The sequence below is a fragment of the Sceloporus occidentalis genome, unplaced genomic scaffold (genome assembly GCF_023333645.1).
Source record: "Sceloporus occidentalis isolate IW3139 unplaced genomic scaffold, rSceOcc1.0.p SCAF_15, whole genome shotgun sequence".
NCBI classification, from domain to species: domain Eukaryota; kingdom Metazoa; phylum Chordata; class Lepidosauria; order Squamata; family Phrynosomatidae; genus Sceloporus; species Sceloporus occidentalis.
Window position 1 is genome coordinate 4,890,563 of NW_028316995.1, and position 17,282 is coordinate 4,907,844.

A 17,282-nucleotide genomic window follows, 5' to 3' on the forward strand; every position below is an offset into this window, starting at 1 on the left:
CTTCAATTGGAGGATTGGGGAGAGGATATCACTGGACGCACTGCCATATTGCCCTCAGTTCAACTGAGGGGATATCCTGTCTTCCTGTAACCTTTCAGTTGATGCCATCGGTGGCTTATTCTGGAAGGGAATGCCAGATCAAGTGATCGTGCATTCTTTAGGTAACGGCTGCCTAAGAAATCGATATGCAGGAAGCCAATGTTACTGTCTTCTGCTGGGAGGGGGGAGTCTAGACTGTCAAAAGGCAGCCTGATCTGGGATGTAGCAGCAGGGTGATGTCCTTGTCACTGCATGGAAGTCAGGGCATATACGTACGTCCTAAAGGGCCTCTAAGCAGAGCTTTTTTGAACGTACATGTACATCCATAAGGCATTGAAGGGGTTAAAATATGTATATTGGTGCTTATGCACTAAAAATATCCTAGTAGCATTGATATATATTTGTGTTTCTTTCTGGTATATATTTCCATACTGTGTATTGATCTTGATTTATTATAACTGTATTGAATAAAATGTATTTTTATATAACTATATTGTGGCATTGAGTAATTTTAGTGTTGTCTTTTTTTTTGTATATATGGATAGGAATTTTGTGTGATGGGAGTGAGGTTTGATAGATGTAATGGGAGTGTGATTAGGTGAGGTGTAAGTATGTATGTTTGTGTGTGATAGTATTATTATTATTTATTGCTTTATATAGCATCATCATACTCTGTAGCACTGTACAATGGGGTTTGTGTAAGTCTGTTAGTGTGTTAGTGTTTCTATAAGTATGTTACTGTTTGTGTAGGAGGAGGTTGGTGGCCTCAACCTTATTTCTTGCAGAGGGGCCCCACATATTTTTGTTTCACCACTGGTTCTAAAGCACATACAGAAAGCCTACACGTGGAGCACATAAATGATTCAGTCCTTATATAAATACTGCCTTAAGTCCTTGCTATTGTAGATAACATCCTCATTTTATGTCCTCCATTATTCAAGGAGCACATTTATCACCCCTGACCCTGGATTTTTGGGGCATCCATCATGTCCTATTGGGTGACCCAACAATTTCAAACTCCTGGGGGTGATAAATGTGTAAACATGCGACCGATATTGTTATGTAGGTCAACAAGATTTATCTTTTATTACCAGAATATTTTGCTTTTGAATATTAGCGCTAAATAGCTATGTGTTCTTTGTAGTTGTTATGTAGCAGCACAAGTTGTTTTCCAGAATATCATGTATTTATTACATTGTGTTATTCTCATAACAGTTTATGTGAAAGTTTTAATTTCCTGAACAAAATGCATAAGTGTTCATGGGTGCTTCACTCTACTGTGAATAAATTATATTGTCCAATGGTTAATCACAGTAAACCAATGGTCTTGTGCAATTTGTTAAGATAAATATAGTTTATTGAAACATTTTATATGTGTTCAACAATATTAGAAGGCTGATTCTTTGTCCGTCAATCGGTTTGTCTATGTATCTACCAAGAATCAGCAATAAAAGCAATATAAATTCATGACTGAAGCCACACACATCTTTAGTCCACATTGCAAAGCTGATTAAATATTTAATATGGAAGCTTAGAACTTACAATACCACAATCTGGAAAGATTGTATTTTGGACACTGTAGGCATAAAATGAATTCCAGTGTTGGAAATTAACCTAAAAGAAAATGAAATAGAATATTATGATTCAGCCTAATACTTTGACATTCATTACATTGTTTATTAAATGAAAATAGAATATACATGTGGATACATTCTTATTATAAAATCATTCTTTTCATTATAGTTGGTTTTACAAATACTTCAAACAATGACTAAGAGTTAAAAGGTTATTACACGTCAATTCATATTATCAGTGTATGTCTGATGTATCTGTTTCCTAGAAACCTTCTAATGAAATGTTCCTTATTACTAAGAGCATTAATATTAGAATTACGAAAAGCCCTGGGCATTGTAATTATGATATCCATGGGCTAGCATTTAAATTCATAATGCTATCTGACTAAATAATTCACTGCATTTTCACAATCAAGAGAGAATATTAAATATGCTTAGATCTTTGGGAAACTCCTTCATACATGAATTTGTGTTTATTTTAGGGAACTGGTTTAAACATACATTCTACACATATGGCAAATTATACATATGCTTGAACTTCACTCTTCTTAGTGCTGACTGAGCTGTACAAGGGCAAGACGGAAGATGAAAAGGTGGCCCTGGCACTTTAACACCAGCAGCCACCAAATGAATTAACTTTGGGTTCACGATCTAACTTTCATCTTTCTCCATTGATTTCAAATGTTATTACCAGCAATATATGATATCTAAGCAGGGCTAGTAATAGAGAAAATATCATAGTCATAAAGTATTTATTAGACCCATAAAATACATTACAATGTTTGTCAAGCTGAATAAAAACACGGTAACAGATCTAATTTAATACTATACTGATACTAAAATTCAGTTTTGTTTCTTCAATATTACTTTATTGAATCTTCTGGAAAATACGTAGCAGACGGATCATCTGTTATAAGGCAACTCTGTCTGTTTGTCTATCTATCTATGATATAACTATGATTATTATATGAAATTAACCAATAAGATGCCATTTTTTCTTTGTGTATTTTGTAATGATTAATACACTGAAAAGGGGATTTTCTTATCATTGATCCAAAATAAAGTAATAATAAAAAAAATAATATTATCTTTTTTTCTGTGATAACTGTGAAATTTCTTACAAATACTTGAGATTTGGAAGGTTCTGGAAAGCCTCTCGATCAATGCTTACAAGATTGTTTGCTTTTTCAATTCTTCTGCAAAGAAAATAAAATCCAGACAGATTATTATATCCTCATAAATTCTTCAATAAATTAGTGGAAGTGGCTACATTTTACTTAATTGGCTCAAATGCTCAGTTTCTAGTTTCTGATATTTACATCCTAAGACATACAGATAAGTATAAGCACTGTTGTAACTACAGGGTTGCAGCAGTCGCAGGAATGGACGCATAAGTAGCTGTGAGCGAGGCATGGCTAGCTGTCTTAGCTTGGTGATGGGAGCAGGAGGTAGACAGAAAGGGGGAAGAGTCTATTAAAATCTCACCCCAAGGACTAGCAATGGCCTTTTCATGTTAAATTCAGCAAGTACCAAGGTATGCTTGCGGGAACTTTATGTGGGCATCTTAAATTGTGTATTTTTTTTTTAATAGAATTTAAATAGTGTAGGAAATCAGCCAATAATCATGTATGTAAAAGTAATTTAATTACTACTGTGTTTTTTTCTTTCACAATATCAAAACACTCTGAGGCCAATTTACTTAAAAGTATATTGATCAATGGTTAGTAAGTTTGTGAGTGCATACAAGTGTCTGAGACCTTAAAAAGCACAAAATGGTAATAAGGCACATGTCCTCAACTGAAAAAAAAACCTAAACAGATCATCACTGAATGGTACCTGAAAAGGTAATGGAAAATAGTGAAAAATAATACCTGAAAAGGTAATGGAGTGCTAAAGGGGAGCACAGTAATTTTTACTGTCTGCCCTCCTGGCACTTAAAGTGGATATCATCATCCTCCTCAACTAGGGGCTTGGCGGTGGGGACTAATTCCAACTCATCCCTATCAAGTTGGCTTTGATGGAGTTGTGAGTTGGGTTTTTGTCCAACTCCTATATTTTTAACTAACACACATGAATATGGAATTTAGTGAATAGCTCCTATTTTGTTCTTCATTAGCAGTATGGTCTATAGACGATTTAAACAGACACGCAGGGTTCATCAAAACCTGATCCATTTCTTATCTGATCATACATTTACAAAACTGTCTTTGCCTTGGTAAATGTGGTCAATGTTGGTCATAAAGCACAATTGATATAGCCATTTTAGTTCCAAGAAGATGACATCTATTGGTTGAAGGTTATTAATTATAGGGCCAAAGGTGTATATAGATTTTAAGGGAACAGCAAATTTACATTGTTATACAGGCTGTACACCCACTACTTTACATTGTAGCTGAGTGTAATTTCTTCAGTTTTGTCACATGAAAAGATATAATAAAATATTTACCAAAATGTGAGGGGTGTACTCACTTTTGTGAGATACTGTGTATATATATATATATATATATATATATATATATATATGAGAGAGAGGTCTTGTTTGTAGAAGAATAAGTGGCCCAAGCGTTAAGAGGTCTCTTCAAATGAAAAGGATATGTCTAAGGTACTGAAAACTGAATAAAAGGTATCACTTAGGAGTAAATACTCCATAGACATAAAACACGTAAGGAATGACACATATAGTTGAGGGTATCTGAGACCTCTCTTTATTTTACTGTATTGTTAGTACTTTACAGGTTTAGACCAGTGCCTCTGGTTTGCATTAAGTCGACCAGTATATATGTTAGATGATGTTAGATGATATTTGTAGCAAGTAATTATACAAGTTATTTGTAATGTTCATTGTACCACTAAGTAAATCGTTGGTTTGATATCAGCACTTCTTTGCTGGATAATATGCTGGCAGAAGAAAAACAAAGTTAATACTATAGACAACAAACTAGAAAACAATGTGCAATGTCAATCAGCAGTTGCTAAGGCCAGTAAGGTATTATGTATAAAAAGCGGCATCAATTTGCAGGATAACTATATAATTTTGCCCCTTTATAAATCAATGGTAAGACCGCACCTTGAATATGCTGTGCAATTTTGGGCACCTTTTCTAAAGAAGGATATTGTTGCACCGATAAAGGTGCAGAGGCGGGCTACAAAAGTTATAAAAGGAATGGAACACTTTAGTTATGAAGAAAGGTTAATTAATGGAAATCTGTTTAGTTTAGAAAAATGTCGCCTCAGAGGGGATATGATAACATTATATAAATATATTCGGGGCCAATACAAACCATTGTGTGGAAATCTGTTCATAAACAGGACTATGCATAGGACACGTGGTCATGCTAAATGGAAGAAAGGAGATTTAGTCTAAGGCAGAGGAAAGGTTTTTTTTTACAGTAAGGACAATAAGGATGTGGAATTTTCTGTACAGACATTTAAACAACAAACTGTTTTTTTTTTGCCTTCTTTTGGATCAACAGCAAGAAATAAACAGATATGGGAAAGGCTGAACTTGATGGGTGCATGTCTTTTTTCAGCCTATCTAACTATGTAACTATGTACTTTTTTGTGCAACTAGACAGCCAATGTCTTAATTGACGATAACTTTAGTAGTGATCCGTCATGACCACTTATGCCTGCGGAGTCATTTTGGATTTAGATGCTATTGACTGCAATGTGAAGCAAGATGTAGTACACTTCACACATCATGCTTTCTTTCTCGATCCCTGAAAGATTTATAGAAGAGGGCAGACAGCTAAATGATCTCACGGCCCTCGCCCTCGCACGGATACAATTCTGATGAAGTGGCCCACTGCAGAAAAAACTTGGACAACCCTGTTATAGACATTATACTAAAAATGCCCTAAAATGAATAATTCCACTATTATTATAGAAAACAAACAACATAATGGAGTGAAATAATAAGGGAGAGTATTTTGCCACACCAACTCCACCACCCACTTCTCTCCTATTTCATACTCACTAGAGTCTGTGGCTAAACAAACCATTATCTTTGGCTAGATCTGCCCCTTCATGAAGTCGCTCCCTAAGCAGAGGAATAACTCTGGGCAGTGGCGGAACTACCGGGGTCGCAGGGATCTCGACTGCGACCGGGCCCTGGAGTTCTGCCAGTCAGGGGGGCCCAAGGGGTGCCGAGCGGTTGCTGAAAACGACAGCTCGGCACCTCTTGGGCCCCCCTGACTGACAGAAATCCAGGACTCCTCTGCTCCCCTGCCTCAGCGCTGCCCAGAGTGCAGTGTTGGGAGCATGAGGCGTTTGTCTCGGGTGCCGGCGCTTCACGCTGAGCGCCGGCATATGACGCCATATGCTGGTGCTCAGCAGTGAAGCGCCGGCACCAGAGACAAACGCCTCACGTTCCCAACACAGGAGTTGACGGTAAGTGACCTACAAAGGGGGGTAGGGAGGGAGTGGGTAGATCGTGAGAAGGGGGGTAGGGAGGGAGAGGGTAGATCGTGAGAAGAGAGAGGTAGGGAGGGAGAGGGTAGATCGTGAGAAGGGGGGTAGTGAGGGAGAGGGGAGTTCGTGAGAAGGGGGTAGGGAGGGAGAGGGGAGATCGTGAGAAGGGGGGGTAGGGAGGGAGAGGGGAGATAGTGAAAAAGGGATAGATGGGTTGGGGCGGCCTTAACAGATCCTCGCACCGGGTCCCTGAGGTTTCTAGTTACGCCCCTGACTCTGGGTATTATTCCTTGGAAAGTTCCTTGGTATGTATATGTACAAAAAGATACATGCATGCAAACTGGATGTGTACAGTTAACAGTCATTTAACAGTAGAATGTATGGCACCAAAGCTGACTCAAAAATGGCATTTCCATGTCATGTTCTGCCTATCTGCCTACAATACTTATATATTTATATATATGTATGTATAGGTATATATATATATATATATATATATATTTATTTATTTATTTATTTTTTTAAGGAAGCTCATGAATAAAAACACATATAGTTTATGTTAGGGTATGGGTGACCTTTTTTGTTCTTGACCTGAATTTCTATTTATTATAGCAAAAACTTTGGTATTGAAATAAAGAGCTATTGCAAAGTGGATGAAATCCTAAATTTACTTACATTTCTTGTAATTGAGGCGTGTTGGCGAACACATTGCCTTCTATCGATTTCAAAACATCATTTTGAGAAATTTCTCTGCAGGACAAAATTAGATGATACATATTGAATTATGGATTTTTTACATACACAAATATTTCCACAGCAGCTATGTTTCAAAAGAATATAATCTCACTGTACAATGAAACTAAATGAAATAGGATCCTTCGTTCAGCTAAATATAGATGTGCAATTATTTTTCTGTATTGTTTTGAATACAAAAACTTTGAAAGTCTCTAAGAAGTAAAGGTGTTGCTTGTTTTTTTCATATCAAATAGAGTTTGTCTGCTATATATATACTTATTTAAAATTTTTACTAGGGGAGAACTAGGCACTATTAGCAATAAACCCAGCAGTATAAGGTATTGGATTATATTGATACAATATATGTTTGGGTTAAAGGATGGCATTCCTCATTTGGTAAGATCAATATAATAGGACATTTTGCATATGCGTTGTTGTTAAACAAATATGAGTAAAATGTGTAATATATTATATTATACACTCCAGCCATCATATGCACTATAATATGACAGCTGAGTGACTTCTTTAAATGTTGTCCCCTTTTCAAGTGCATGCAAGCAGCGAATCAGTTGCAGAAAACATCTGACCACACATGGTAAGTATTTATTTTTCTTTTTTAATGCACATTGAAATACTTACAATGTACTTTCCTATGCTTTTTTGTTTGTTTGAAAATGTAGCTGCAGTGGTCTCACTCCTAAGTGGCCAGATAAGAGTTGCACTGGGTTATTTGGACATCCATCCCTGGCCTTCATGATTTCCTCCAACTACTCACCTGGCCTTCTGTATTAATCTCCACCATATGTTAAACCCCACATATCCTGCTGTAAACCCCTTTTTTTCACCTGATATGCCTCTGTCCTGCCTGTCTCCATACCGTTCTGATTTCAAAAGGTTAACTTTGGTGCCAAAGACAAAGCGTGAAACATCTGCATCCTATATGCAATCTCTGACACTTGTGAGATATCCCTATAAATTCCTAGACCTCGCTTGGAAATGTAGCTGCAGTGGCCTCACCCCAAGTGGACTCTCCCTATGTGGTCAGATAAGAGTTACACTGGTCTCTTACTAAGTGGTCAGATAAGAGTTACACTGGAGTCAAACTGGAGGGAAAACATAGGGAACTGCAACACCATCTCCCTGTGAAATCAGCAGCCATCACCCTAATCAAGCCATCTGAACGACCAACAACCTCTACAGACAATATGGACCCTATCAACTTATCCCCATCCAAGCAGTCCTCTCCTATTGTTTCGCTTTCCCCTCAATCACAGACTAGGTTTTAAGAGCAGGGCCCTCTTCTCCTTTTGTACCAGTTTGTTATTGTGTGTGATTTTAATTTATTCCTCGGATTGTAACAGTGCTGGCGCCATACAAAAAATTTTAATTGTTTGAGCGTCACTCTGGGATACTGGAATGCCCCTTTAACACAGCATCCTGCTAACACACCATCCCCTAGAGTATATAGAGACATGTGTTATTAACACAACAATAAATATGAATAGAAAAATATTAAAATATATGAAACTGAATAAAAGAGAATTTAGTGATCAATTATAACTAAAATTATATTTCTATTTGGTATAAAAGGAAGAAAACAATTCAGTTGCTTCCTCTTACTGGCAATGTGATTATTTTACATGTGAATATTCCAATTCACTAACAAGAATTACCATAGCAACATATTCTGTAATTAATTCCCAACTGATACTAGTTCATAAGTTCTGAGCATTAGTCCCCGGAGTACAACGAAGATGTCAAACATATTGAGTTGCTTATCTCTCTGGCATGTATAGCATAAGTGAGTCCAATAAAAGAAAGTATTCTGCTTGTTGCAAGAATATATAAGGCGTAGCGGAAATACATTTTTTCAGTATTATGTTTAATTCCTGTTGAATGACTGACTTGGGTTCCATCAGGACACTGCAGTTATCATATGCATTTTAATACATATCATAGCTGAAAGGTATCTTTAGATTTCAGTTGTGTTCCATTTGCACGTATTATTGTGCTGGAGATGTTTTTTGCTTAACACACCTGTCACATATTAGTGAAGGCTGCTGATGGGAGTCTGTTCAGATCTCCCGGCTCCTGCGTGCAAAGCAATCCTATTGCTAGTTTTTTTTTTCACGCCACTGATGTGTGAGGTTTCTCTGACCATGTATGATCATGTATGTTGTTCCTCATCTATATTTGCACAGGACTGCCAAGGACTGATGTTCTTCCCAATGGCACACCTAGAACAGGGACACTCGTATCACGTCCTTGCGGTCCTCAAACATCTTACAAAGAATAGAGTGCTAGAATATAAAGTCATATCTCTGCACCTTAGGGTGAAGCCTTGTGGGAAACTGCAAGGAAGCAAATGAAAATATGTATTCCAGAATATACAGATAGTTGCTCCTAATTCAAAAACATGCAGAAGCAGTTAGATGTGGCCCCCATGCCTGACTACTCATCAAGTTTTAGAGAATGCAAAATGACACAGTTGGAATTTAATGGACACTCCAGTTATCATATACACTTTCATTGATATGATATATGCTATGTCCCTTTAACTTTACATGGTGTCCTCTTTGTAAATACATGGGGAAAATCTGCAGAATCTCCCTACATGATCCTGTCCACACCGCAGCTACTTTCCACGTGGATGATGTGTTTTGCTGAACACATTTTCTGAGAACTTCCTCAGAAACCTTTGTGTGTCAGGGGGTTAATGAGACTCCACATGGGCATGCACAGAAACTGTTGATTTTAATGGACATGCTTTCTTGCCACTTATTGGCTGCCTCAAGCAGCCAGTCACTGTTAAGAATCATTGGACCATGAAGGAGGAGGGAAGTTGTAACTTCTCCCTTAGGTAAGTGCATTATTTGACCCTTTGAAGAATGTTTATTAAAGTACTCATGAAGTGCTTTAATATGCATTCTTGTTTGGTGAGGCTGTCAGGGACATTAAACTCTCTTTAAATTTATATGAAGTAACAATATGAAAAATGTTGCCTAAATAAGTAATGTGCAAATTTACTACAGCCGCGGTTTTTTATTAGTCATAGTGTGTTCGCCTCACACCTGCTACCCCTATGGTCTTATTGACACTCACACATATAAAATGCACATGGAGTCTGGCCAGTCCATAATGAAACATGAATAATAAAGCTTGAATATGGCTTGTCAGCAACATCGTATTATAGTATAACACTGTTCTTCCAAAAAGTTATATAAACCCCCCTCCTTGCAGTATTATTGTACATCTGCATGTATCTGGCAGAAAAACAAACTTCAAGGTCTCTCCCACAGATCTGTCCTCTACTGCAAAAAAAGAAACCAAGCCAAAAGCCAGGTGTTGTTAAACTGGAAAAAGTAAGAATGTACAGATAAAAGCACGCTCTCTGTCCTGCTTAAATAAAAGCTAAATTTCAGCACACATTATTAAATATATTTCTCATTTTCTACAGAGAAAGGAAATTGGATATCACACAAAACCCAGCAAGAATCAATAATGCGAAAATATAAAAAGACAACAAAATATAACTATTATCAATCTATTGTGTTTTGAAATTACGCTAGATGCCACTTATGCGGTACATGTTGTCCAGAGATTTATTTCCAATTTTGCATGAACTTAATGGGATGTTGGGGACAATGGCATAGTATAGCAACCTTTGGCACACTAGAGGTTGTGTACTTTAATCACCATTATGCATGTTTTGGTATTATAGCTTAGCACTCCTTAGTATACAATGAGCCAGATATAGATATGTGTAACATTGCACCCTTCGCTGGCTGGACCTGTTTAAACTTGTGCTATTCATTTCATGTTTCCAGCCACTAGTGGCCGCCCTTGCCACTCAGAACCAATCAGACTGATTATCATGTCCAGGTGCACCTTGCTAGCTGATTATCACAGCCTATATAAACCTGCCCAGCCCTTCAGTCTGGGCCTTGACATTGACGTTTTAGGACTTCCTGCTTGGGTTCCTGCTTGGGTTCCTGCTTGGGTTCCTGCTTGGGTTCCTGCTTGGGTTCCTGCGTTGCGGCCAGGGCCCCACTAAGTGGACTCCCAAGTCGAGTGCCCTGCAAGTGGGCAACCTGCCGTGTGCCCTGCAAGTGGGCAACCTGCCGTGTGCCCTGCAAGAGGGCTTCTAGCCGTGTGTGCCCCAACCCGAGGGCTTCCTGCCGTGTGTGCCCTGCAAGTGGGCTTCCTGCCGTGTGTGCCCCAACCCGAGGGCTTCCTGCCGTGTGTGCCCCAACCCGAGGGCTTCATGCCAAGTGACTTTCCTTGTTTATATTGTTGTACCATCATATACAATACAACTCTTAATCCTGATCTTCTGTCTGTGGTTTATTTCCTGCGCGTGTCTATAACAACCCCAGGCCATCATGCATCGTGGGGTACAGACAGAGCCCCTCGTATCCCCTGCACCTGGGCTCCTATCAGACCTGCTCCCCCGGATGTCAAGGCCTTTCCAAGGAGTCCGCGGGGATACCTGCAGTATTGGAACTATTGGCGGAATGTGTACTCCAGTTATGCAAGTCAGTAAGGACTGTGATAGAAGCTGATTGCGTGGACACAAAGACCAAGACACGGACACAAAGAAAGAAGGCTGCTAAGAGCTTTAAGCGAGAGCCGCTCACCAAAAAGGAAATACAGAGAAGGCAAGAGGATGACCTGTACTTTTATTGCGGAGGGACTGGCCACAGGATAACATATTGTCCGCACAGACCAGTCAAGCCATCCGCAACCCCCATTGAGAAACCCCATGCCCAGGAACCTGCATATGACGTCAGCAACGTCACAAAGCAGGAGCATTCCCTGTCGCGACCACAGACAGGTAATGCAGGGGTTAACCAGTCCTCAGCACCTGAGGATCCTACGCCCTCTATAGTAACGTCAGATGACCTCCAGACCTCGTCTGACGCCCCCGAGTGGTTTGATATGGACAGTGCGTCATCTGAGGAGGATGTAATGGATCTCAACCCCCCAGCTTTTTGTGCAGTAAGGAACACCACTCCTACCACTCACAGGAGTAGGAAAAGGACTCTCCAAACCGCACGACACTCCCTAGGGGCTCCTGGCAACGTCCTTGCATCAGATGGAAAGATCGTACAAAGAACAGAACTGAAACAGTACGAACAACGTCTCCGTGACCAAAGGTCCAGTAAGCGTTCCTCCATCCCTCCTGCAACCCAGCCCTGTCTTGGCTCTATTCAACACAGATCGGAGGAGATCCGTGCACAGGGCGAGTACCTAACCCCTGGTGAATTCAGGAGTCGAGATAGGACAAGACAAGCACTTCCCGGGACCATCGCATCCGTGTATCCAGTAGCTGAAGTCTATCCAGCCCAACTCAGCACAACAGAACCCGTACCATCTGATCTCGTTGTGACTTCCAATGGAAACGTGATATGTCGTGCAGGTCTGGAAGGGTTTGAGAAAGCGCTACGTGCTAGAAATAAGTCTCACCGCAGATGGTGAGACCACCGCGCCACAGGTCTGTGAGCATCCGGAGGCTGCTCCTTGCGGTGGGGGTATGTAACATTGCACCCTTCGCTGGCTGGACTTGTTTAAACTTGTGCGATTCATTTCATGTTTCCAGCCACTAGTGGCCGCCCTTGCCACTCAGAACCAATCAGACTGATTATCATGTCCAGGTGCACCTTGCTACCTGATTATCACAGCCTATATAAACCTGCCCAGCCCTTCAGTCTGGGCCTTGACATTGACGTTTTAAGACTACCTGCTTGGGTTCCTGCTTGGGTTCCTGATCTGTTCCTGCTTTGGTTCCTGATTTGTTCCTGATTTGGTTTCTGATCTGTTCCTGATTTTGTTCCTGAGTTGCGGCCAGCGCCCCACTAAGTGGACTCCCAAGTCGAGTGCCCTGCAAGTGGGCAACCTGCCGTGTGCCCTGCAAGTGGGCAACCTGCCGTGTGCCTTGCAAGTGGGCTTCCTGCTGTGTGCCCTGCAAGTGGGCTTCCTGCCGTGTGCCCTGCAAGTGGGCTTCCTGCCGTGTGCCCAGCAAGAGGGCTTCTAGCCTTGTGTGCCCCAACCCGAGGGCTTCCTGCCGTGTGTGCCCCAACCCGAGGGCTTCCTGCCGTGTGTGCCCCAACCCGAGGGCTTCCTGCCGTGTGTGCCCCAACCCGAGGGCTTCCTGCCGTGTGTGCCCCAACCCGAGGGCTTCCTGCCGTGTGTGCCCCAACCCGAGGGCTTCATGCCAAGTGACTTTCCTTGTTTATATTGTTGTACCATCATATACAATACAACTCTTAATCCTGATCTTCTGTCTGTGGTTTATTTCCTGCGCCTGTCTGTAACAACCCCAGGCCATCATGCATCGTGGGGTACAGACAGAGCCCCTCGTATCCCCTGCACCTGGGCTCCTATCAGACCTGCTCCCCCGGTTCGTGACAATATGATAGTGCAGCTCACAGTGGGAATAAGCATATACTGAGCCTGATTTATGCAGCATTAATTCCATTACTATATATTGAGACAGACACTGCTAGTTATATTGAATAACTCCTATCATTATACATTGAGCCAGATAAAAGTAGCACAGCATAACTCCCATCATTATAAAGCAAGCCAGACACTGATGATGGTACAGGGTAACTTACATCAATAAATAGTAATCCACACACTGAAGGTGGTACAGCATAACTCCTATTATAATATAGCAAGCCAGACACAATCGGTAGTAAAACTTGACTCCTATCATTATATAGTGAGCCAACCATGAAAAATGTTGCAGATCCCATCCCCTTGAACTTCCTGCTGGACACCATTGTCAAGGGATTGTACAGCATGCTTGCTCTTTGGGACTTGCTTATGCTCTCTCACACTCTCACTTACTCTTTCACACGGTCACTCAGTCTCACACTCTTACTCACTCTCTCTGTTAATGTCTCCTTACCTTTTCTGCTGACAGCTTCCATGTGCCTGTCTCCTTTTTTTAGTTGGTCAATTCTATGTTTCTGATATGTTTTGGAAAGCACCTCCTGAGTGTTGATTATCCCAAGCATGGCAGCACAAGACATTGCTCTGCCTGGGTCCCCATCATAACTTCGCTGACCAAAACCATGCCCACATCCATTATGTTATATCATGAATAATACATTCAGTCTCTTATGCTCTCTCTCAGGCACATTCTTTTACACTGTTATTCATGCTTTCTCATAATCTCTCTTGCAATGTCTTCCTACTTTCTCCACTGACTGTTTCCCTGTCCCTGTCTCCTTTCAAGCAGTTCCACTTATTCAATTGTCTCTTCTTGTTCTTTTGTCTTCTGTCTTCTGTTTTCATCTGCTTTTCTGTAACCCTTGCACCCGCCATCGGCACCTCACAAGGTAACTCAAATAGACACTGGAACATCATTTTTCACTACATGTGCACATCCCTGCTCACACATACACAGTTATACTCACACACAAATAAACATTAACGCTCACACATCCATGCTTAAACCCACACATTTATGCTCACACATACATGTCCAATGCTCACACATAAACACACATCCATGCTCATATATACACATACACATATATGCCCACATACACACACATCCATGCTCATACACACATAGATGTTCACTCAGAAACACACATCAATGCTCACACACACAAGCCCTGTTAGCTCAAATACACACTGGCACAAATATTTTCACACACTCTAGATGTTGTTTTGGCCATTTGCACAAGTCTTATAACCACGTTTTCTTTTTTTGCTGTTGTCCGTATAATGGACAAGCGTACAAATAAAATAATACATAAAAAACATCAACAGTATCATTAAGTCTCAAATTGAGTAGAAAAGGCAGTCCATGCTGAATTAGGTTATGTGGTTCTCATTTAAAAATAAATCTTTGTATGATTAAATAATTAACTAAAATACATAAACAATAATACCAGATGCCAGAGGAAATTACAATTCCTATATAGTTTGATGCTTACTTTTAAGCACAATGTGTTCAGTGGTCTAAACTCTGGGAGTTGTTTAAGCTAGCTTTTTAAGCCATTTATCTATAAAAATGTCTATATAATGTTTGATTGACCCATCTTAAACCGTTTTACATTTTACATTGAAATACTATTTGATATTTTACTTCATTTGACTTCATAGAGTATATGGGTGAATAATTAAGATTTGCACCCATTACTTTACTTAAGTAACAAGTTTTGAATCAGTCTAGCTAATTATAAGAAATTAACAACATGTGCACATTTTAATAAAGTACTGCTAGAAATACAATAATACATACATTTTCTCAAGGTGTTCAAATCCAGAGAAAGCTCCTCTTGGTATAACTGTGACTTTCGTAAGCATAAATATTCTGTGGATAAAGCAGATAAAATGAAATGACATAAATAATCCACATATGCCAGTCTTACTGTAAACCTAAACATAAAGTGACTGGATTGCTAATGCTTTATAAAAGAAACCCCCTCTCAGTTTACAGAAGAAGAGCAGCCTCTTGATTGATCAGTAAATTTCCCAGGTTTATCACTTTGTAAACCCATCCATCATGCGACTGTCCTTCTGGAACATCCACAATTCATTGATGAATGCTGTCAAATTTCAACTTATAATTATTGCACAATATTTTGCACAGAGAGGGCGACGCTCAGCAGGACCACATAACTCAATGTTATGTGGCCCTGCGGCAAAATAGTAAAAATCTTAACATGAACAAGGCATGACCAGAGTCACCCTGGGGCATAATGTTCTGCGGTCTGAGGGTATTGTAGTCAATTGAAAAATGCTAATTGTTGCATTTAGAAGTCCATGAAAATGGTGTTAAAATAAATTTAAAAAATTGACCTAATTGCCCTAGTCCTAGCTGTACTTTGCTCAGAACTTAAAGCAAAACTTAAATTTCTGTAGGCAATCTAAGAGGTAATTGAACTGGAACTAAAAGTGATTTAGTGTTAGCTCTTCCAATTCTGAACATTTTAAAGCATACACCACACATACATTTATAGTATGTTCCTAATCTCTAGAGAATTAAAATTTACTTCTTAGAACATGAGGCTTACCATGACACCTGTGCAATGGATGTAAACCTTACACTGACTATAAATTCACCTTGACCACGGATGTTAGATATGTATTACCTCACTTTCCCTATTCAGAAGGCCATCTGAATATTACTTATTGATAAAATATCAACATTCCACTAACTTTCTAAGGTAACTTCAAAAAGTAAGGCTTTACACACTCTTTGAAAAGTTTTAATCATTGGACTTTTTAAAATGTTTTTTTAAATGATTTGTAAATTATGGTATATTGCAAACTGCATTAATATAATACATGTTCAGAATTAATATTTAAATATGTATCTTTACTGTTGTTACAAACTTTTGATGGTATCTAGTCTGCCCTTTTAAATGATGTAACGACTCAAACCTTAATCAGTCCTTGATCTCATATTAGATTCGGGATAGATTTATGTCTGTCCCATGGATGTTTAAATTCTCTCATGTGTCAAATGCAATGTTCTGCTTCGTTTAGCGAAACAACTTTCAATAATTGCATTTCACCTGGACTTGATCTAAACATTTCGCAATCAAAGACTCACCTAGATATCATACAGTTTTCCTCAATCAGCCTTTCTAAAATCTAAAACTAAGTTTTAGTGTGGTGCAACTCAACCTCTGTCTGTATCCAAACTGATTGATGATCACCGGTCCCCAACGACCATACTACAGCGACATGTAAAATCCAGTCTCTATTTTTAAATCTAGCACAGACTCTTTCCTTGTTGGTTCTTCTACCAATTGTCTAAGGCACAATCCCTGTAAAGAGTGTAGGATCTCTCTGCTCCTGGTTTACCACACTGTTTTTTTTTTTTCAATCTAGATCAGGGAGTTGTAAATTCCCCATTATTTCATTGACATCTTAGTTATTTCTTCAGTAGGTGATCAAACGCTTCTGCTTGTCTTGGGGGGAGTCTATAGATCACACCTATGCAGACAACAGTCTGAAGTTACCCAAACTGTCAATAGGCTAACTTCCATACCTTGTATGAGATTGCCCTTTAAACTATTTTTTTTTACCTAAAGGGCAACCACTCCTACTTTTCTGCTTTCTCTATTCTGTAAAATGAGTATCCTGATATGACAACATCCCAATCATCTTTCTTATTGCACCAGACCTCAGTCATCACTACTAAATCCACATTCTCACTTACTACTATAGCAGCAATTTCAGGGATCTTATTCCCTAACCTGCCGGCATTTGTACACAATGTTCATATATGAAATGATGTTTGCCAATCAAATTATATCTATCATATCAGTAGTGGAGTATATGAGCTGAATTGTTTCTCTAATGTTCTTATGTCTTACAAAGAACACTTAAAACAAAAAATGGATACCAAATCACTAGTGTTTTCTCACACCATTAGGCGGTTCTTTTGTAAGCTTGCTCATTTTGCATAGTGACACATCTCAATGTAGTCATAAAAGTGCCTTTGCATTTTGAAACCTCCTAAAATCATTTTATAGTTTGAATTAGTCATGCCAC

General features: G+C 39.4%; 1 protein-coding gene across 1 annotated transcript in view; it reads right to left on the minus strand.

Annotated features, from left to right (window-relative positions):
* Positions 1-17,282, minus strand: part of LOC149303173 (follicle-stimulating hormone receptor-like) — a 57,179-nt gene that overhangs the window by 16,575 nt on the left and 23,322 nt on the right. The window contains exons 2-5 of the mRNA XM_089481360.1: positions 15,019-15,090; positions 6,699-6,773; positions 2,735-2,809; positions 1,582-1,653 (exon numbers count right to left, since the gene is read on the minus strand). Coding sequence (XP_089337486.1) covers positions 1,582-1,653; positions 2,735-2,809; positions 6,699-6,773; positions 15,019-15,090 — 294 coding nt within the window. The remainder of the gene's footprint in view (positions 1-1,581; positions 1,654-2,734; positions 2,810-6,698; positions 6,774-15,018; positions 15,091-17,282) is intronic.